The sequence below is a fragment of the Aspergillus costaricaensis genome (genome assembly GCF_003184835.1).
Source record: "Aspergillus costaricaensis CBS 115574 unplaced genomic scaffold BO79scaffold_28, whole genome shotgun sequence".
Classification (NCBI taxonomy): Eukaryota; Fungi; Ascomycota; class Eurotiomycetes; order Eurotiales; family Aspergillaceae; genus Aspergillus; species Aspergillus costaricensis.
In genome coordinates, this window is record NW_020291828.1 from 157,829 (window position 1) to 178,478 (window position 20,650).

The window sequence follows — 20,650 nt, forward strand, 5'->3', positions numbered from 1 at the left end:
ATTCAACCTCTCAAAACGAATATTCATCAACTAACGCAAAATGAACCCAGGAGAGAGGGGATCTTCCTCGTCAATCAAGAACCGCGACTGCGCAATCAGATGTGCCTGGCCCTTCACAAGCACATTGCAGGAATCAAAGTCCCCATGGGAACCACCCCAGGACTCTATCTCCGCTTCAAAAGCCGACCCGATAATGGAGTGATGTAAAAGTTTCTGGTTCTTTCGAAGCCGACCATCCGAAGATAGGAGGGCAATTCTCGCACAAGTGCCAGAGCCGCAAGGGGACCGATCAATCTGACCATCACCATAGACAGTAACATTCCTCTGGACAATTGTCTTCCGGTAATCGGGATGGTTCCTTTCGTCCTCGAAAAAGATAACTGCGTACAACTCATAATCGAGATAGGTTGCCCTATCACCAAGTGCTGCTTTTATCTCTCGCTGAAGTTTGATGAATGCATCCGCATTACCCGGCTTGACCTCAAGACCCAATTCAGCAGCACTCACTGAAGCCATAACAGCACCGGCAAAAGCCAAATCAACACGGATCTCCTCATTACGAGAAGGGATCTTCACAGATAGTCCCTTCTCTATCGGAAAGCTGGCGATATTCATAAAGTAAGCCTGTGCTGGCTCTCCATCTTTCATAGTAACATGCGCTGCCACACGGCCAGACGGAACATCAATGACCACAGAATTTTTGGATATCGAAATAGGAGCTATCCCAAGGTGCTAGCCGGAAACGGCAACAATGTGGTCAGCTCGGGAAGGCCGACCATCCCGCATATCAATTTCATGAGTAATACAATCGCTGATATCTTTGGAAAGAAAAAAGCATATATAAAAAGCAAAAAGACAGGCCAAAGGGGACGGAAATCGTCTGAGTATATGTAGTTTTCATAGGTCGCCCTTACCCCACCCTCTGGAAGGAAAAGAAATAAGAAAAAGCAGACAAATGCGCCAAGACAAGATTAGAGGGAAAACACCTCACAGCAATACGATGACAGCCAAGCATAGGTATGTATATTAGCGGAATTGCAGATGCCGACCAGTATACATATAAACACTGCGTAAATGTACCTATTTCAGGTGGTGATTTCGACGTCCTGAAGCTAGTCCTTGCCATGATTGAAATTGATTGTGAAGTGCACCATTCCCTCACTCTTGATGCATCGTAATCACCCCTGCTACCATAGTGAAACTATCTCCGGGTATCTACTGATCAACATTCCAATCTCATTCCATCCCCAGCCCCCACCCCGGCCCGAACACCTCCCGAAACACATCCGCAAACCCTTCATCCAGTCGCATCGCAACAGATCCCAAGACCGGATCGCAGCTGCTCCCCACCAGACCTGATTCGGATGAAAAGTGCAGCCCGCTATCCGCAACAACGCCAGGCCCAATCCCCGTCCCAACTTTGGCCCGTAAGACACTAAGCAAATGCCTCCCGAGCACGGACGCAATTCCAATTCTATGAGACGGGGTGCTTCCAGCCTTCTCTAGCTGCAGGGCTACCTGCCCTAGCAGCCCTAGCAACTCGCCCTCATCGTCGGCATGGGTATCATACAAGGTGGGGAAGAGTCTGAGGGCGAGAGCGGCGGCGTAGGCGATCATCGCCCAAGATGGGGAGAGAAGACAGTACAGAGGTTCACCAATTGATTGGAGATCGTGGACAGCGAGGGTACAACATTGAACCGCGGCTGTAAAGCAGTCTTCTTGGAGGGCGTGGGAGTGGATAGTTGAGGTATTCAGGGCGAAAGAGAGCATCCAGAGACGGTTATGTAGATATACGTACGTGAGGAAGGCTGTGGATATGTTGAGAGAGGGGGTGACGGCTTTTGAAGTACACCCAGGAAGCCAGGTAATTTGCCACGGGTCTAGAATAGAGTCCACGAGATCGCGGACCCAGTGGGGGTTGTCGTGGGTGAAAGAGGCTTGCTGGTGCAGGATATGATGAAGGTCTGCTAGATGTCGACGGAGAAGAATAAAGGCACATGTGTCCTTGTCGGTAGAATCGGCAAGAGGGTGCAGCCACCATTTCTGAATATTCCGGGTAAGGGGGGACTCGGGAAAGGCAGTTGCTCGCCCGTAAGCGGCGCTGGTAGCGCGTTCCCACAGGAGGATGCGCAGCCAAGTGCGTTCGTGATTACGCGCCTGTTGCTGGGACATGATCGAGTCGGAGGCAAGAGTGTTCGAAGGACTAACCTGGTCTAAGCCTAGCTCAGTGGCGACGGCGACGGCGTAGGAGGTGTAGAGCCATGAGCGTTCCTCAGACAATGTCGGGGCAGGGGTAGCAGAGAGAAGCGAAATGTAGTATCCTTGGACGATTTCGACTGACTTGTACCCAGATGTGTGGACATGTCGCGAGAGGTTCTCGCCGTGAAGGCGCAGGCGTTTGGCGTACGATGCAGACTGGTGATCGAATTGAGCCGTAATGGCCAGAATCCATGTGAAGAGGAGAGCGGAGCGAGAGCGCACATAGTCGACGGTGTGAAGAATTGGGTCAAGAATGCCGTTGATGGGGTGTAAGCGGACGAAATAGCTAGTATTCCATTAGCAAGATAACTGTTAGAAAGTAATGCACATACATTGAAAACAAATTTTGCGCATCCTCTAACGATAATAGCCCCAGCTCAATAGGATCCAGATCTGGGCCGACATCTCGAGATGGATCCGCATCAGGAGGTCGAAAATAATTTGATTGGGACAGGATGGGCAGTGTGGTATCATAAATGGCACTGAGGCCCTCTTCCAATGTGTGTCGACTTAGCTGCAGACCTAGGGACGCGTAGACTGAGTGCTGGAGGAGCACCGGGCCTCCACTTGTAGTACATGGTAGATCCAGCGACGGCGTCAATGGCTGTGCTGCGCTAGATGCGTCCGCCAGGAGTGCGAGTGGATTGCTAACTGGCTCCTTTGGAGTTGGTAAGCCATCCTGGTAGCTTCTCATTGCACCGTCAGTGGTTGGCACTGGCCTTTTATCGTCGCTGCCATGCTGCAGCTTCGCCACGATGACTTGAAGTAATTCCTCTTGGCCCGTGGTATTCAACACCTGTTGTACCTCATCAGCTGATACCGGTGCTTTCTTGAGCTGAGCTTGCATCTTTCGATAAGACTTCTCGAACCCATTATAGCGACCAACAGCACCAGGCCTACGACCCAGAGGACGGGGAGGGGGGATGTTGCAGCGACGATTGTTGCGCCGACAGCGGTCGCATGGCTCCGATAGATCTGGCCGGATACAGCGCATCTTCAGTTGACGACATACTTCGCATGCGGCTGCAGAGGGCCTGGAGATTTTCCTAGCTTGACTTGAACGAGTGCTTGGGGCCATAGTCAAAGAATCATGGGATGAGAGCTTCTAGGTAGTCGCAGGAAAATTACCCGAATTACCGAGAAATTCTAGAGAAATGCGGGGAATCACGGTATTCGGACAGCCCTACCATGGCCGGTTTCGCCACTTTCCATTCAGCATGGGCATGGACTGAAAGAAGCTGGTTAGAGTTCGTATACATGAATTTGCTATCAGCCTGACCGAATGGCCTTTCCATATAACCCGGTCTTGTCATGCTCGTTCAGGCACAAGATGCCAGGGTGGGTCCTCCGGCCACTTAATTTAGCCACCGGAGGGTGGTTATATACCCGGCGCTCGTCTTCAGACATCACTGCACACATACCTCTTTCCCATAGCTTGATTATAACATAATGCAAACAATTACCGTTGATGCCCTTATCTGTGGCGGGGGCATGTCAGGCCTTGCCTGTGCCTCTTTCACCGCGTCCTCCGGGGCTAAAGTTCTCGTTGTAGAGAAACAGTCCACCGTGGGCGGGTCATCCAATTACTCCGCAGGGATGTTGTATGTTGAAGCTAGCACCTATCAATTATGGGGAACACGTACTTATTACCTTGGTACAGTTGGGGCCCCAAGTCTTACTCAAGTCTGCGCTCATGGGTACCATGGGGTAATCCCGATCTCCAAGCCGCCTGGATGCAAGACTACCTCCCGGCCGTACAATGGATGCGTGAAAATGGTGTCCCAGTGGCGCAGAGATTTGATGGTATTATGACAATTGGTATGTCATTCTTCTCGTTACAGCGACAAGTAATTGACACGAGGTACAGGCATCGGTTTCCCAATCAATATCCCTCATCTCCATGCATATCATCAGCAGCGCATCCGAGATAGCAATACCGGCTCACAAATATTCACCAATACCGCGGTGGTGAAGCTCCTACAAGAAGTTCCGGGAGCCCCTGGATCGCGCGTTATTGGGGCGGTTATTCGTCGCGCGGATGGTGCACACTACGAAGTTCGAGCAAAGCGGGTTGTTCTAGCCACTGGGGGATTTCAAGGTAACCCCAGGCTACTGTCTATGCATATGGGCCAACATGCAGACGACATGTTTGTGCGATCCAACAAGGGATCAGTGGGAGACGGCTTGATCCTAGGAACACAAGTAGGTGCGGGTAGCAGTCGTGGGATGGGCACCTTCTATGGTCATTTACTCGCGGCGCCTCTGCAGGCCGAGAAGGTCGACCCACGGGACTATTTGCCGTTGGCACAATATCGTAAGTGGCATAGGTTCTCTCCATACATGGTGCTAACTATCGCCTAGAAAGCAAACATTGCCTGCTTATCAACGAGAGTGGCCGGAGATTCGCGGATGAGACGACCGGCGACGAGATTATCAATCAGTATCTCGCGAAGCAAGAGAAACGGCGAGGATTTCTTCTGTTCAAGTATGTTCCCCATGATGTTCCTCGAAGTATATGTCTGACAACGCAGCGATCGCACTCGGACCCAGCACTGCATCTCCGCACCGTTCCCCAACGGGGGTGAGATCGATCGTCTAGCCAAAGCTCAGGAACACGGCTGCCGTGTCGGTAGTGCGCCGAGCATCAACGGGCTGGTCGACATACTCAAAGAATGGGGAGTAAACGAGACACAGGCTCGAAGGACAATTGAACAATATGATCAGGTCATCCGGCTAGGCAACTCGACTGTGGCGTTGGATGCCCCTGTCGGGGCAGGCGGAAAACCTCCAGTCCCCTTAGTAGAGGGCGACGGACCCTTCTTTTGTATGGAAGTGCAGCCATCGTACGTATCCCTTCTTCGATCAAACTGTGCATATGACTGATCATGCAGAATTACATTCACGTACGGTGGCATTAGAATCGACCCTAAGGGCCGCGCGTTGACGACCGATGGAAATCCCATCCCAGGGCTGTTAGTTGCTGGGGTTGATGGTGGAGGGTTCAGTAACCTCGGATATGCGGGCGGCTTGGCTCTTGCCTTTGTCACGGGCTTCTGGGCTGCAAAGGCAATTGCGATCGAGTTGAATCTGCCGGCCCCTAGCTTGCCAGCCGCAGACCAGCGAGATGCAGTAGATCGAGACGTTGGAATGGGAAGCAAACTGTAAAGACATGTGTATCGGATAGCTTTCCTGTGATGTGTTCATTACTAGAGGATTGACATTCTTATCGAGTCAACTACAAAATTAATGAATACGCATGATTCCAACGCCAACAATTTCAAAGGCTATACCAGTCACGCCCTGGGCCCCTCGGACTTTTCATCCTCTATAATCTGAACTCCGGCCTTCATCGCTGTCTGATGACGATACCTCAGAGCAACCGCAAAACCCACAACGCCCACAATCCACCAAGACCAGAGTATAGGCAAGCTTCTTCCCAAGTAAGGGTTACATCCTCGCGTCCAGACCTGAAGGAGCGTATCATAGAGCTCCCTACCAGGCAGAGCATATCCCCAGCGATAGAAACCCGGCGATAGCTCAAAGGGGCTAAGCGTGCTCGAGACATTCAGGATAATCCAAGTCAAGATAGCGAAGGGAATGAACTGCATCGGCACAAACGTGGTGACAAATTCAAGGAGCAAGTAATGGACTTGCATTGCAAGCCAGATAGTCATCCAAGTCAATCCAAACTGCGAGGAATGGACGTCCCACCCTTCGCGAAAGACCCATATATATCCGGACATTGCGAGAGCACTGATGAACGTGTACACGAAAGCGACAAGGGCACGGAAGCTAACCAGCTGAGTGAGTGAGACAGCAAAAAGATTGAATTTCATTGAAATTCCATTGATAGCCATGAGGAAGAAGAATTGTTGAAGGATCGGCATAACCATCGATACGGTATTGTAGTAGAAGCGAGTTCCCTGGTCGGTGGGGAGGAGGTCGGTTTCCGTGCTAGCTATAGGTTGTAGAAGGGTTGACGCAATTGAAGGGTTGGAGACATTGGCTGTGGCGAAAATGGATGTTTCGTTCGCTTGGCTGTAGACGTTGCCGGTTACCTGGACCAGTTCGGTAAGGCTTGCGTGGATTGTCTGCGCATAGGCAGCATATTTGGCGCTGTTCCAGACATATCCCAAGGCGTCGGCATTATTGTAGTTTTCTGCTGCAGCTGGGGAGGCGATGGCCGTTGATAGACGCAAAGAAGCATTGTTTTTAGCATATATAGCTCCCCAGTACCCTTCTTTGCATACTGCACGCTTCAAGGAGTCCTCGGTAGGATACTCTACTATGGAATGTTGTTTGATGGTGGGAAAGGCTGGGCTTTTGACAAGGTCGTAGGCTTTCAGCACGGATTGGCCAATAATGCCCTGGTCAAAGTCAACATAAAGAACCTTCATTGCACTGAACCGTGTGCCGTCTTGAAATGCAGTGCCATACAGATAGCACATGTTGGCGAGGAATAGGACCTGGAGGGAGACGAAAGCCCCTGCTAGGGGACCTAGCATCTGTTTTGGAACCTGCATTGTACTGCTTCCTGATATGTTGAGCAACATGAATTACTTGCACATACAGGAAGTGAGTTCCGACGATCAATGAAGATATACAAGATAAAGAGCGTCGCTTATATGGAGATCATGTGAATCGAGAAGACGAGCTGCCCACGCGGAGGTGCGCGCTGTTATAGCCTTGAGCTGTATCCATATTCGCATTCGGCATTTTCTAGAATCCGAATTGCATGATCGGACTATTTTCCCTTTTTGATTATAAGGGGGTAAGGGCCTTAAAGCCCATCCCAATTGGTACTGGCCATATTTGGGCCTTCTTGGCTTTAAAGATTGTCTATCGATTTGGGCTCCTGGGCGGAGATTAATGAGTCAGCGGATTTTTGTCTGGTAACTAAATACGGAGTATCCGGCAAATCAACCAATTAACTATCTTAAATGACATCTGCAAATGACTCAGCGGAACCATACTTTCATAAGCTTCCGAGTTAAGCTCCGAGCAGGCTCAAGGAGTGCGCTGGACGTTGCGAAAGTGTGCATAGGTTGAGTTAATCCATTGCGTTCGATCATATTATTTTATACGTATATTGATAAAGCCATATACAGTGCCGTTAGGTGGTGTTTCTGGCCAGGAGTCAATCTTCAAAGCGTGTCCATCGCCGAGTCAATCTGGCGATCATGTTTCGGTTAGACCCTGGCTCTGATCATGAGGTGGGACATCCTGGGCTTATCAAGTCTCGAATAAAGCTAATGGGCCAATATCAATGTTCCGAGCACCTAGACTGGCAAGCAAAACTAATTGCAGGCTCAAGCCTTCCACAAAATCAACTTTGATTTCTTCATTATAAATATAGCATATTTCGCCAACCACATACGTAACGTAACTTGCAACTAAATTCATGATAGGACATTACCCTTCTACCCCATGTCGGCAATACTCACACTTGTCTGCCACATCCTGCAGAATCCCTCTGAGTCTGTGAGAATCGATGTCAAGCTTTTGACGGCTACCGGTCATGTAAATGAATGGATCTTTTGTAGAGAAAAATCACAGACCGCTACGCCGGCGCACCTAGAGAGTTTAGTAGAGTTCATACCCACACTGGAAAATGCGGCGTATAAGTCGATTAACAATGTTGCGGGATTACTCCCGACAAGGATAAAGCAAGTATGTGCTTTGATTTCAAGTGTCTCCTTGATCAGTTATATCCATGGGAAAGCGGCTTTTAATAGTAGCGTTTGATAACTACCAACAACTGCATCATCATATATCAGAGAAGGAACAGCCATATATATGATTCAAAGGAGCGCCCTAATTGCAGTTCCACCTAGTTGACTACAGGCTCGATAGCATCAAAATGAAAGAATGGAATTGTAATTGAAGACGATAATGCCAGCCGCTTCAAGTGTGATGAAAGCAGCACACGACCTACACAATACCTACGTGCACTACTCACCAGGCCAGTTGAGAATGTGTCATGGTAATAGCGCCGGGCATACTCGTTGTTGAGCCTTGGCTCCACACATTTAGATCCACCTGATGTGAACATAGTTTTCAGGCCCTTTTAAGAGAACCTATGGAAGTATAATATATTTCCTCTCTAGCCAGTCGATTGAGTCTGGAATTATACTGACGCGAAGCTCTCACGGATGGCCAAGGCGTGGTAGAATCAAGAATGTATTTTTGATGATATTCTAGTATAAAGCAAGAAAGACCACGAAGAGTCAGGCCCTAGTTATTTACAGATTTATACAAACCCTGCATCACTTCATTGAAGAGGTGCTTCTCAAGGCTAGCGGTTGACGATGCAAGATATGGGCCCTGTGAGCACTCCTTCACAGACTTGGCATAATGGCTGCCCATTTTCGTTCTAAGTTGCGCCCCAAGGACTCTATACAGAGACTGTACATGTTGTAGTGAGAAAGGACCGCGGTAGTCCATGGACACACCGGGTAAATTTGAATTCGAAAGTCTGTGGTATGCGTTGCAAGGATATTCCCAAAGTCCAATCTGCATCAATATGACTGCAAGACTTTTCAGATCTTCGCCTTTCCAAAATCGAATTGACTTCATATCAATGTCCGTATTGTCGCCCTGCATTCTATAGTCGTCCGAAAGGCACTGCCAGGCGCTAATGTACGGTTTGCTGAGGTCGTCCCATTGATCTCCCTCATTCCGGAAAAAGATTATGTTGCTACTGGAGAGCTGCCTGTGCTTCCACCCAGCAATGTGCAGCTGTAACAGTGCAAGGGTGAGTTTTTGTGAAAGACAAAAACGACTCTCCAAGTTTGGACTTGGTGAAGCGAGGATTCCGGGGCAGGACGCGATTTTGTCATCGAGTGTCAATAGTCGGGCCGTACTATTGGCGTGTTTTGGGAATTTGAAAACATATCCCACAATAGGGCATTTTTTACCATCAGGTAGCTGACCTGTCGCTAAACTATAGCCCAAACAGGGTAGCGTGCAGAGTCCGGGATCAATCCTAGAAGTCCGTTGTAGAAGTCGAACGAAGTAACTGTATCGCTGCGTTTGGGCTTCTTCGTCAAATGTGCTCCGGACACCGTGCTTGCGCAACCGCCATTCTACAAAGACAAGTTCTTCACTCCAGGACTTCTCTGAATTGTAAACATAGCGATACCGGGTAAGCGGAGACCTTGCAATGTTGCTCTCAGGCGATGTACAATCAATAACCACTCGGGGGATCTTTGGCGTCTCAAAGCCTTGGAAACAGGAAATGGGGATCTCCAAATTATTTTCAACTGCCGCGGGCGGAGGGTTTGATGATGAAGAGGCTATAGTATTTTCGATAGAGCCTGTCTCGGATTCCAGCATTTCTTCGCAGATATTGCGTTCGTTTATCTCACGCAGCTCGATTATACTCGCAGCCTTAGGGTTTCCCGGTCTAAACGTATGGGTTGCGGCATCGAGAACATCTAGGATGAGCTTCTGAGCAATCTCCATATCCTGGTTACGTCGTAACAGTCTCAGGAGATCTTCGTTGTACGCAGCCAGTTCTGAGATTAGGGCTCGTAACTCCGTTTGCTTGTGTCGCGTCCAGCAACTTTTAGTGACCCGGAAAGTGGGAGATACGAACATATTCATGGCGGCCTCTGGCGAGAGAACAATTTCTCTCAAGGGCTTGTGCTCTGCGGTGGCTTGCATCTGGTTCTCCAGCCCCAGAGCCACTTGCTTCAGGAGTTTCAATATCAATCGCCGGATCCCGCGGTACTCCAGGTTACCAGTCCGTAACGGAGTCTGGGGCGCCAGGTATATCTTTGCGCTTCTTCCCCATTCATAAAATCTCGACCGCTCATTATCAAAAAGCCCTGCCAGTGCTGTATCCTTTTGGGAGATAGCGTCTCTTAGGAACACATACCCTTTATGACAAAGAGTATATAAGGAATCCAGACGCTCCTGCATAAGCGACTCCATCACGGAAGAAATGCCGAAGAACAAGGAATAGAGAGGGACAAATGTGTGTGAGTGCACAGGCTGCCCTGGTCTGTGAAACCAGGCGAGGTGGCCCTGCCTATCACGTGAGCGTACTTGCGCTAGTTAAGGGCTGTCCAGCTATCCATCAATCAATGGACATGCTTTGCCACCTTCGTTTGAGCAGGTGTAACATTGCAGCTGAGGTCTAGCCTAGAAACCCACAACGCAGATTATCACACTTCCCAATATACCCCGCTATTCAACTGTTCTCGTGGCATTTTGCTTTCCTTTTAGGCACCCTTCACAAGCATACGGAATCGAATGAGATGGGTTAGTGACGAGTCATGTTCATTAGAGCAGATTCAGTGGGTCAATGACTACCACTGTATAAACGTTTATTTACATGGCAAGCTATATCAGCATATGCAGTTAGCCTCCTCTGATTCGAACAAAAGAACCCTTGTGATGCTAGTCTACTTACCCAACTCATGTCGCCAGAAAAGTCCCACAGATTCACAAGCTCACTTGGCAGGCGCGATAGATCGAATTCGGGCTCAGTCGACGATAGCATCTTGGGCTCTGCCACAGATATTGACCCCTCCGTTTGAGAATCAAGGGTAATTCCTAGCATTGGATCGAATCCATCTGTCTCGGTCTCCGCTATACAGGTGTCAGAGAATGCCAGAACGGAAATAGATAATGATCTTACTGGAAGTGGTGCTGTGGCCATTGGTATTCCCGCCACCGTTGCTGCTATCTGATGGGGATACACTGCAAAGCACAGGGGCATTCAGCTTCCTCAGCATGATACTAGTTGACTGCCAGGCTTGCCAGGCCTCCGCCGACTCATCCTTATATTGTGACCAGATCCTCTGTGAAGTTTGGAGGGCAAGAAGCAGATCGTCCTTTCTCAGCGTTCCAGCCTGCCCGCCTTGTGCACCTTCCCGCTCGAGGTTGTGGAGCTCCAGACATACCACCATCGCCGCCAGCATGAAATCATTCGTGGCCAAGGAAGTCACGAACCAGCGACATTGCGCTAGCACTCCTCCTGCTTGAACCTGACCATCAATAGTCGCTTGATGCTGCAAAATATTCACTGCTGCGTCAAGACAGATACGTCGAGACTCTGCATACCGAATATCTGAGCGGCCTTCGCATAGGGACTTACGATGCAGGATACACCGCGTCTTCTGATACAGAATTTCCAGGTTATAGCGCAGCATGACGAGACGTGGCGATGCCGTAACAGACTCAGATACACTGCGGAATTGGAGACATACTGGGACTGCGGCATAGGACTCATTCAGTTGCTTGTCGAGTTGATAAATCAGTGCGGACGGGATAGGCGCGGTGGATGCAGCATGGTCAATCACGAGACCAAATACCCTGGAGAGTCGACTTTTCGCAATCAAATAAGCCACCGGGGTAAATGCTGTGTCAGGACGAGCTGGTGGCAAGCTCGTCGAGTCCTCAGAGAAGTCCTCGTCTAGGAGATTGTGTGGCGGTTGTGTATCTGCTAACCCGTCATAGATCATTCGGGGCAGACCCAACTGAAACGAAATGAGTGCGTCCAGTTGGGACATGAGCGTCCATATACGTCTTCGCATTTCGGCTGCAAAACAAGAAAGCTCCGGGTAGCGGGAACCATCCCGATGAAGGCCAGCCCGCATGGCTAGACGGTTGATGATTCCCATTAACAACCAGACCTCGTGATGGAATTCTTCTCCCCGGAAGTACTCTGTTTGCGCATAGAACATAAGAGCTTCTATGGTATACTTCGTCGGAGCTGTGTACTTCTTATCGATAAGGCAATAGGCTGCTTGTTGCCGGAAATCATCACACAGCCCATAAATGTCACCTATCGGGTCTGGTTTGTGGCCCTCTGTGAGCTGGTGATGGTGAATCGCCAGGCACATGATACTAAAGAGAATACTCAACCATGCCAGATCGACTTCTTGTGGATGAGTCCAAAATTGGTCGTACTGTGAACGTCAGCATACCTACATATAACACGTGGAAGGCTTCAATACTTCTTTCTGAAATGTCGGAGAATGAAGGACAACTGGACAACTGCATTAGAACCTTCAGCCAATGTTCCTTCAAAGGAGGTATACATACGAACACCCGGCTCCATAGAGCTGAAGAATCGTGACACCAGCCGATCCACAGTCGGTCTCGGTGGGAGGTGGTTCAGGACCTCCGCTATCCCGCCGGGCGGAGACACCCCTCGGAGAAGGGCAGACCCGTGATCACCCGGGGGTGGCGGATATAATGGTCCTAACTCAACGCACTCCTTGAGCTCAGCTATCTGCCAGCCAGATGGTCCGGTCATGTCAGTGCTATACGCTAGTGGAGTCTGTGATGACTGCAATAGGAGGAAGCTTCTCACGTACACTGTCTTGCAGTGCGGTCCAATGCGCCCCTGAGACATAAGTCATTCCCGACTGATCGACCCGCAGGCTACCAAAAGACTTGGTAACTGTCTCCGGGCTAGCGGTCGGGGAAGCATTGCTCTTATGCGCCGGGTGAACTGCGTTCTCTACCCTTTGGGGGTTCTCGCCCTTTTGCAAAGCTACCACTAAATCCTCCAGTTGGCGGATCCGTTGAGTCAGCTGCCGGGGCTGAGTAGGCCCAACCCGCCGGGGAGCTGATGGGAAAGGGTGAGCATAAATACAGCCTAAGCCACGCTTGGTACAGCTGCTACATGGCTGGAGGCGATCGCATCTCAACCTTTAGGGGGTTATTCAGGCATTCACGCGATCTACCACAAGGATGTGCCTTACTTTTTCTGGCGGCAAAATGTGCAGGATATAGGTGTCCGAATAGGTGGTTTGGATGCCATTGTTCCTGATACAAAGAATTGGTCTTGTAACAGGGTGTGTTGAGTGGATGGGGATATTGATGTGATATTGATGTTGGGCGTCTCTCGCGGGGTTCACCGCCGCGGCTTACTCAGCTCGCTGTCTTAACTAATACGAGCCTGCAGGGTTTTCTATATGTTGCACAGTTCATAGTGTTATCTTGAAATCTCCATAGCATACACACTCTTTACTTGGGTACCTAGCCTCAGAAATGGTTAGTCTATTGGAACATCTGAGCTAGGCCATGAAACAGGCTTGTTCACCGAGACATTCAGTGTATTTGGCTCAATGACACTCCAAGATCGGCCGGGCTTGGCGCGCCGGGCCGGAGATGCTAGCGCCGGAGATGGTCCCGCCCTCCCGAATTGTGGCTCCGGATTGAGGGTCCGGAGGGCTTCACCTAGTATAAATCCACCATTATGATCCCAGGTATACGTCTCAATTCCCGTTCCGAATCATCCAACAATTCCTAGCATTCTCCAAGATAATATACCATCACACTCGGACATACACTCACAGGCACGCACACAATGGCACCCGCCCTCGGCCAGATCTTCCCCCCAAACCCTACTTTTGTCGAGAAAGACATGCCCGACCTGACGGGAAGAGTAGCTATCGTCACTGGTGCAACCTCCGGAGTCGGTTTCAACACAGCATCCATTCTATATTCAAAAAATGCTACTGTTTACATCGCAGCCCGATCTGCTGACAAGGCCCGCACGGCTATCAACGAGATTCAGACCTCCACGGAGGGAGCACATAGCCGTGGTCGCCTCTCCTTCCTACAACTAGATCTGTCCGACCTAGCGAGCATCAAAGAAAGCGCCAATAGGTTCTCAGAACAGGAAGACCGCCTTGATATACTGATTCACAACGCCGGGGTCATGACTCCCCCAGCGGGCAGTAAGACAATTACTGTATTTGCCCCATAGCAATAACAACAAGCTGATGGGGAAAACATCAAAAGCTGATACGTGATATAGGGCCATGATCTTGAAATGGGAACAAACTGTCTCGGTCCCTTCCTCTTCAATAAACTCCTTCTTCCCCTTATTCAGCGCACCGCGGTCACGGCTCCTGCGGGTAGTGTGCGCGTGGTGTGGCTATCATCCATGTTAGCCTCGTTTGCGGCAACCGGTGGAATTATCTTCGATGATGAAAGTGATTCTCCGAAGGTTCTGTCTGATGCGATGCAGAATTATATGGAAAGTAAAGTAGGGAATATGTTTATCGCCAAGGAGATGGCGAAGCGGTATGGTGGGGACGGCATTCTCAGTTTGGTTCGTTTGGCCCTTATCAATGACTCCTACTGTATACATGCTAATAATACACAGAGCGTGCATCCCGGCCTCATGAAGACTGAGTTACAGAGACATAATTCTGCTATTCAGTCCACGGTTATGGTATGCTTTCCATTTTACCTCTACTAGTGGAGCTTTTGGCTGACAATAAACAGGGCTGGATATTCAAGGGTCCGCGGTACGGAGCGTACAGTGAGCTCTTCGCGGCGCTATCTCCAGAAGTTACAGAAGAGAAGAATGGAGCGTATATTATTCCTTGGGGGAGGTTCGGTCCTATCCCTTGTCATCTTCAAAAGGCGTTGGTGTCGAAGCGTGATGGAGGGGCGGGGACGGCGGAGAGGTTTTGGGCTTGGTGTGAGAAGGAAACTGATCCGTATCTTTGAAACGTCTCTTGCTTTTTCTTTTTGTGCTTGAGTATTGTTTCGCGTGGGATTTCATGATATAATAGCTTTTGTTTGGCGCCCAATTTGATTGAAAATCAATATGTCTTATTGTTTAATTTACTGTGGAACACAAATATTCATGGCAGGATACTTCATATGACAGATAGACATTAGCTCGTATTCAACTACAGGGAACATGGTATTACAAGTCCCGTTGTTAAGAAAAGATTAGTCCGTTTGAAACCCAGATGGACCAAACTGGAAGCTTTAGATCTTCACTCCTATCCCTCGATTTACCCCAAGTGCGCCTGTATTGATCTGGTGAGTAGTGACTAATCTGGTCCTGATACTATGCACTTGGATCAAAAGATATCCTTTGCCGCATTATTTCAAATCACAGGCAGGCAACAGTATCTTGCTGCATCGATGGAACGGGAAGAGGTGGATGGTAGAGCTGCAGTCCGATAGTTGACACATTTACCCCTCTCTTTAGACAGCGACCTGGGCCAGGTTGTCCGAGTCAATCTGTCTGTTTGCCTGGTAATGGGTGAAAAATATCACTAAATCGCCAATCGCTACTCTCCGGTATACTCCGGTATCCTGATAATCTCCTCGCAGGCCTTGATGCTCAGCCGATGTTCCCCGAGCCCTTTGGAAACGCAGGGAGACTTCCTTTACCGTTCTGCAATAACTCTCATTTACTGCAATTGTAGAAAGTGCAGCATGTTATCCTCATGGCTCAGCAGTCTGCATAAATAAAGAAACCGAATAACACGTTGACGAATTTGAAGCGAAGTATATCTAACATTGTCAGTTCTTGGTAGGTTTAGTATTCACGAGAGATGTAGAGGATGCCCTGGTAACCATTTCTATAAGTCCATAATATTGACAGCGCGTTAAAGAGATAGTGAGTAGATGGTTAATTTGGAAGGTCCTGGTATGGACTAGGAATAACCCTGGTCAGACAGCTACATATGACAAAAGGTATGCAGGCAAATGGGCCATTTGAGCCCTGCACTGTTGACATTTTTCGGTTAACAAGAATTGGAAGTGTCAGTCAAAGGGCGTCATGGTCCTTTCTTGGGGCTATGGCATCTAGTATTAGACATTTAATAGTCGTCTAGGTTATTATGCGGTGCTGGGGAGGATTGTATCCTTCCAATGAATAGTACTATAGGACGTACGTCGCTCATGACTGCGATTTTGGGTCACTTTATTGAGCTCCTACTCCAGCTCTTTACTCGGAAGACAAAAATTTGGAACCGTCAATTGTATCAGGAGTACACATATATTTCCTAACGTGCAGCTGTTACTAAACGGAAGCTCAATAATGGCATTTCCGATTACAGTTGTCGCTGTTTCATGCGTCATTGGCAGGTTCCATCATGTAGCTATGCGGCCGAACATATATTTTGTAAAACTAGGAACCACAGAGGGAAACACCACTTGTCTCCACGTGCTCAGTCCAAGGCATTGTGAAGCGCCTTACTACTGATAAGAGTATTATGAGATGCAATCTTTCTGCTAAGGTTGTTATCGAATTTTTCCCCCAAGTGGCGCGTTTATAGTCTACGCGGAGCCTCTCCAAGTACCTGATCGGCAAGGCGCAGAAGCGCTAGTCAAGGACCTTCTTGAGCATCTCGTGAGAAACTTCGTTGGAGCCTTAGCAACCCAGACCTATGACTTGAATGCTCTGAAACATGCGGATATGTAAATTTGAATGACACACGTTCACTCCAGGAGTAGGCACCTTTTTTGTCTAGCTGTACGCAAAGCCCTGCTATTAGGTAGACAGACATTCGGGAGCTAGTCAGAAACCCTAAACCGTGTCATATAACCACCAAGAAGTGCGAGCGGCTCGATTTCCCGTGCTGGCTAATCAAGCCCATTTTAATATTCTGTCCTGATGCTGAGCACTAATTAACGCGCGTCGCAAGTGACCAGACCATCTGGTTAGTGACCGCAACCGGTAATGCCGATCAGCTGAGGCAATTCGACGGGAATTCCTTAATCCGATGCCAGACTCCCTACTTCTCCACCGGAATAATTCTCAATGAATGTCAACAACCACCAGGCATTCCTCGGTACGAGAGAACGGCGAAGATCTCAAGCATTTTTGACACGCGACCTGCTCCGTTCTCTTCAGTCAGAAATCGGAATGACGTCGTTTTTCCGAGGACGACCGGAGGGACTCTTTGAGGGTACATTGGTGGATACTCGGCTAATCCGCTGCACCACTCAAGGGGCCCTTGTGGCGCCGGTTCCGCGGACGAAGCCGACGGCAACATTCGGACTCTCATTTCACCTTCTTCTTTCGACCGTTTTAGGGGTCTTGGCACGTGCGATTTGATGGAGACAGTAAGACCTGACTGGCTCATTATTGGACATGAGGTTATCCACTGGGATGATGACCCATACACGGATAATGTTAAGAACCGCAAGTCTACCCCAACGACATCGAATCATACAATCCTGAAAATTTTTTTTCTGTTATGTCCTGCTTTCATTACCCTTTCTCACTTTTCTATGGCCCCTTCCCATTCTCCACCGTCATCCGCATAACCTGCGAGAGCGCTCGCACGCACACCAAACCAGGTCAACCCGAGTAGCAAGAGGCAAACTGCCTGAACCCAAAGCGCCATGAGGAGAGCTATCCTGCATCTCCCAGTCCCTTAAGACTAGCCTTATCATTCCCAATGCGACACAGTCCACATAGGACATCAATTCGGCTCTTCACACTCAATCGAGAGTGCCATTCGTGTTCGTACAGAGGCAACCGCAACAACAATCGAAGCGACAGCAGCAGCTCTGCCTTGGGTCACTGGCGGCAAGCGGGGTACTTCGTACCGAGTAGTTATGGGTGCTGTGGACCTGCCTGTTACGCATTGATGTTATGTCAAACTTTTTCCCAGTCTTCCTGCGGCGCATGAATCGTGGAGTTTATATAGGGTTCAACAACTCCCCCTCCCGTCGTCCCACGGCTTTCCTTCCCATCCCATTCCTCCCGGTCTTTCCTCTCCACATCTCGACCCATCCTGAGGTAGTATTTTGTTACTCCTCTTCCTTTGTTGCAAGTTTGATTACTGTTTTGCGACCGAATCAACTAGCATTTCTCTTTCAAGCGTGTCATCTTTTGGGCTACAGAAGACTGTCAATACCTGGCTACCAGGCTGAATTTATATACGAAACAAAAACTATTTCCGAGCGTTTTCTGTGTGGTGTCGTCACAACACTAGACATAGTCATTCTAGGACTGAAAGACGGACACGAACACTCCGACCACGCGCCCCAAGCAAAAACCCAGAGAGCGACCTGTTTTGTGATTATTCCATTGCGCCAACTACCATCGCAGTCTCCCTTCGCACCTCGGTTGCCCTTATCTGCACGCCTGCCCGCCATTGCACTCCCTAGCGTCTGCCCTGATAGCGCCCTGCGACAACCTCTCCTACTCACGGTCTAGGTTGTAAGAACAGACGAGATTCGAACCGCTTTTTCCCGAGCAGCAATCCAAACAATCGAATCTAGCCCCGGCGACAAGGCATACCGTGCCCTATTTAGGTCCCCGGCATACAACCCCAGCGACAATTTAGGTCGATCCGTTTTTATCTTTAGCCACGCGCCACATCCCACTCGTCGTTACCCCCTTGCGACTTATCTCCGGAACGCCTGATCAAAATGGGTAGCTGGTGGAAAAACTGGCAGCGAGACCGCTCGCAGATCCCTGAGGTCGTGATCCCTCTGGCCGATGCCCCCAATACGACTCCCCAAACGGAGAAGGATGCCGAATCCAATGTCAACAGCTTAGATTCCCAGGAAAAGGGTGCTGCTTCCGCACCCGAAAGCACTACGCTAACCCTCGAGGCCCTGCGTGCAGAAGTCGACTCTGCCGTCTCTGCATCGGGCCATAACTCTGTTTATGATCGTATGTTTCTGTTGCCTCGTAATGGGCGATCTTCGACCCCCAAGGAGCCGGCTATTCTCTCTCTCCCAGCCAGGACCCCCTCCTACCATTTTACCGAAGGATCTGGATGTCTGACTGGATAATTGCAGGCAAGGCCAAGATTATCAACAAGGCCATCCAAGATATCGGCATGGGCCGTTATCAGTGGGAACTTTATATCCTGTGTGGATTTGGTTGGACTGCTGACAAGTAAGTCGACTGAATCCTAGAATTCGTTCTAGCTGCGCTAACAAGTTTCTTCCTACAGCCTCTGGCTACAGGTGAGACCACAGCAATCAATTTACTGATACTGTCGAATGAAATGCAGTCGAATTAACACGGTTCTACGTAGGGAGTTGCCCTGACCCTAACCCCCTTGTCTATGGAATTCGGCATCTCCGAATCCTACGTTCGTTTTACTACCTGCGCCTTATTTGTTGGTCTGATCGTTGGCGCCACTTTCTGGGGCCTTGCATCTGATATGATTGGACGTCGATTGGCTTTCAACACAACTCTTTTCTTGTGTGGTGCCTTTGGTCTTGCATCGGGCGGTGGTCCCAGCTGGGTTGGGTACGTTCCCGCCGACCCTTGAGAAGTCGCTATAGCTAACAGCGTTCAGTACCTGTGCCCTCTACGCTTGCTTGGGATTGGGAGTAGGTGGTAATCTGCCTGTTGACGCTGCTATCTTCCTCGAGTTCTTGCCCGGTGCTTCAGGAAACATCTTGAGCTCACTGGCCACATTCTGGTCAGTGGGTACCTTCATTGCCAGTATGCTGGCCTGGGCTTTCATTCCCAACTACTCTTGCTCCGACTCGAGCAACTGCACCAAGGAAAACAACATGGGCTGGAGATACCTTGTTCTTTCTCTTGGTGCCATCACCATGGTATTCTGGATGTGTCGATTCTTCTTTTTCAAGCTGTACGAATCGCCCAAGTTCCTCGTCGCCAAGGGCCGGGATGAGGACGCTGTCGCAGCTATTCACGGTGTCGCCCATCACAATAAGAAGAAGACCTGGCTCACGGTGGAGATCTTGCAAGAGATCGGCGGAGCTACCGAGGATAGCAAGGAACAGAACCTTTCCTCCGCGCAAATTCTGAAGCGCTCGTTGTCCAAGTTCTCCGTGCAGCAGATCGGACCTCTGTTCTCGTCCAAGCGTCTTGGAATTACCAGTAAGTCCTTCCCTTAGATCCTCAGCAACAGCCCCCATCAAGAACTAACGATGAAAACCAGCCGCCCTCATCTGGCTCTGCTGGACTACTATCGGCATGGGATACACCCTCTTCAACGCCTTCCTACCCCAGTACCTCGGCTCCTCGTCTTCCGTATACATCACCTACCGTAACTACGCTATCACCTCCGTGACCGGACTCTTCGGCCCCATTCTGGCCCGCTACATGGTCGACCTCAAGTACGTCGGTCGGAAAGGTACAATGGCGCTGTCGACGTTGATCACTGCCGTCCTGCTCTTCTGCTTCACGGCCGCCAAGACATCCGACACTCAACTCGTCTGCTCGGCTCTCGAATCCTTCACCCAGATGATCATGTACGGTGTGCTGTACGCTTACACCCCCGAGGTCTTCCCCGCTCCCAACCGCGGTACCGGCTCGGGTATTGCTAGTTGCTTGAACCGCATTGCTGGTTTCTGTGCTCCTATCATTGGTATCTATGCTTCTGCGAACCCCAGTGCGCCTATCTATGCGTCAGGTGCGCTGTTGTTGGTTTCATTTGTGGCGATGGTGTTGCTGCCGATTGAGACTGCTGGTAAGCAGAGTTTGTAGACATGTGACTGTTGGGGACGTGTACATGATTGAGCTTGGAAAGATTGATGTCTTTCGGTTGATACCACTGTTGTTATGTATCTATATGTTGTTATGACCGAGGTAGCGTTCATGGTTGGATTTTTGGTAAAGAGGATAGAAAAATAGATGGACTCGATGATTTGAACTTTGATCCGGGATGTAGTCTTCTAG

General features: G+C 49.6%; 8 protein-coding genes across 8 annotated transcripts; 3 read left to right on the forward strand and 5 right to left on the reverse strand.

Moving 5' to 3' along the window:
* Nucleotides 1-30: 30 nt before the first annotated feature.
* BO79DRAFT_271652 (Diaminopimelate epimerase-like protein) lies at nucleotides 31-693 on the reverse strand (the record flags this gene model as incomplete). Its single annotated transcript, XM_025687366.1, has 1 exon — nucleotides 31-693. A coding segment is annotated over one exon (663 nt), but the record flags the coding sequence as incomplete, so codon positions are not given.
* A 543-nt stretch (nucleotides 694-1,236) lies between these two features.
* Nucleotides 1,237-3,106, reverse strand: BO79DRAFT_200061 (fungal specific transcription factor domain-containing protein; the record flags this gene model as incomplete). The annotated part of the gene is made up of 2 exons (XM_025681466.1): nucleotides 1,237-2,545; nucleotides 2,592-3,106. 2 exons carry the CDS (start codon nucleotides 3,104-3,106, stop codon nucleotides 1,237-1,239), a joined length of 1,824 nt encoding a protein of 607 aa, XP_025536780.1.
* A 545-nt stretch (nucleotides 3,107-3,651) lies between these two features.
* On the forward strand, nucleotides 3,652-5,426 carry BO79DRAFT_271656 (FAD-dependent oxidoreductase; the record flags this gene model as incomplete). Its single annotated transcript, XM_025687367.1, has 6 exons — nucleotides 3,652-3,860; nucleotides 3,920-4,077; nucleotides 4,127-4,573; nucleotides 4,621-4,744; nucleotides 4,791-5,102; nucleotides 5,151-5,426. The coding sequence occupies exons 1-6, from the start codon at nucleotides 3,709-3,711 to the stop codon at nucleotides 5,422-5,424; spliced, it is 1,467 nt and encodes a 488-aa protein (XP_025536781.1). The 5' UTR covers nucleotides 3,652-3,708.
* A 126-nt stretch (nucleotides 5,427-5,552) lies between these two features.
* Nucleotides 5,553-6,656, reverse strand: BO79DRAFT_230990 (SNG1 family protein; the record flags this gene model as incomplete). The annotated part of the gene is made up of 1 exon (XM_025684129.1): nucleotides 5,553-6,656. The coding sequence occupies one exon, from the start codon at nucleotides 6,654-6,656 to the stop codon at nucleotides 5,553-5,555; it is 1,104 nt and encodes a 367-aa protein (XP_025536782.1).
* Nucleotides 6,657-8,493: 1,837 nt separating this feature from the next.
* BO79DRAFT_239518 (uncharacterized protein) lies at nucleotides 8,494-9,790 on the reverse strand (the record flags this gene model as incomplete). Its single annotated transcript, XM_025684923.1, has 1 exon — nucleotides 8,494-9,790. The coding sequence occupies exon 1, from the start codon at nucleotides 9,721-9,723 to the stop codon at nucleotides 8,494-8,496; it is 1,230 nt and encodes a 409-aa protein (XP_025536783.1). The 5' UTR covers nucleotides 9,724-9,790.
* Nucleotides 9,791-10,576: 786 nt separating this feature from the next.
* On the reverse strand, nucleotides 10,577-13,036 carry BO79DRAFT_178336 (Zn(II)2Cys6 transcription factor; the record flags this gene model as incomplete). Its single annotated transcript, XM_025679977.1, has 7 exons — nucleotides 10,577-10,605; nucleotides 10,676-10,854; nucleotides 10,904-12,176; nucleotides 12,225-12,256; nucleotides 12,313-12,502; nucleotides 12,588-12,924; nucleotides 12,978-13,036. 7 exons carry the CDS (start codon nucleotides 13,034-13,036, stop codon nucleotides 10,594-10,596), a joined length of 2,082 nt encoding a protein of 693 aa, XP_025536784.1. The 3' UTR covers nucleotides 10,577-10,593.
* Nucleotides 13,037-13,567: 531 nt separating this feature from the next.
* On the forward strand, nucleotides 13,568-14,816 carry BO79DRAFT_271679 (short-chain dehydrogenase). The gene is made up of 4 exons (XM_025687368.1): nucleotides 13,568-13,972; nucleotides 14,039-14,335; nucleotides 14,390-14,458; nucleotides 14,512-14,816. The coding sequence occupies exons 1-4, from the start codon at nucleotides 13,586-13,588 to the stop codon at nucleotides 14,737-14,739; spliced, it is 981 nt and encodes a 326-aa protein (XP_025536785.1). The 5' UTR covers nucleotides 13,568-13,585; the 3' UTR covers nucleotides 14,740-14,816.
* A 3,292-nt stretch (nucleotides 14,817-18,108) lies between these two features.
* BO79DRAFT_178338 (MFS transporter) lies at nucleotides 18,109-20,516 on the forward strand. Its single transcript, XM_025679978.1, has 6 exons — nucleotides 18,109-18,661; nucleotides 18,790-18,889; nucleotides 18,948-18,960; nucleotides 19,032-19,249; nucleotides 19,299-19,849; nucleotides 19,911-20,516. Exons 1-6 carry the CDS (start codon nucleotides 18,415-18,417, stop codon nucleotides 20,456-20,458), a joined length of 1,677 nt encoding a protein of 558 aa, XP_025536786.1. The 5' UTR covers nucleotides 18,109-18,414; the 3' UTR covers nucleotides 20,459-20,516.
* The last annotated feature ends 134 nt before the right edge of the window (nucleotides 20,517-20,650 follow it).

Coding starts and splice junctions, on each gene's coding strand:
- BO79DRAFT_271679 (XM_025687368.1), top strand. CDS start 13,586: ATGGCACCCGCCCTCGGCCAGATCTTCCCCCCAAACCCTACTTTTGTC. Junction 13,973..14,038: donor CGGGCAGTAAGACAATTACT/GTATTTGCCCCA, acceptor TACGTGATATAG/GGCCATGATCTTGAAATGGG. Junction 14,336..14,389: donor GGGACGGCATTCTCAGTTTG/GTTCGTTTGGCC, acceptor AATAATACACAG/AGCGTGCATCCCGGCCTCAT.
- BO79DRAFT_178338 (XM_025679978.1), top strand. CDS start 18,415: ATGGGTAGCTGGTGGAAAAACTGGCAGCGAGACCGCTCGCAGATCCCT. Junction 18,662..18,789: donor CCATAACTCTGTTTATGATC/GTATGTTTCTGT, acceptor GGATAATTGCAG/GCAAGGCCAAGATTATCAAC. Junction 19,250..19,298: donor GGTGGTCCCAGCTGGGTTGG/GTACGTTCCCGC, acceptor AACAGCGTTCAG/TACCTGTGCCCTCTACGCTT.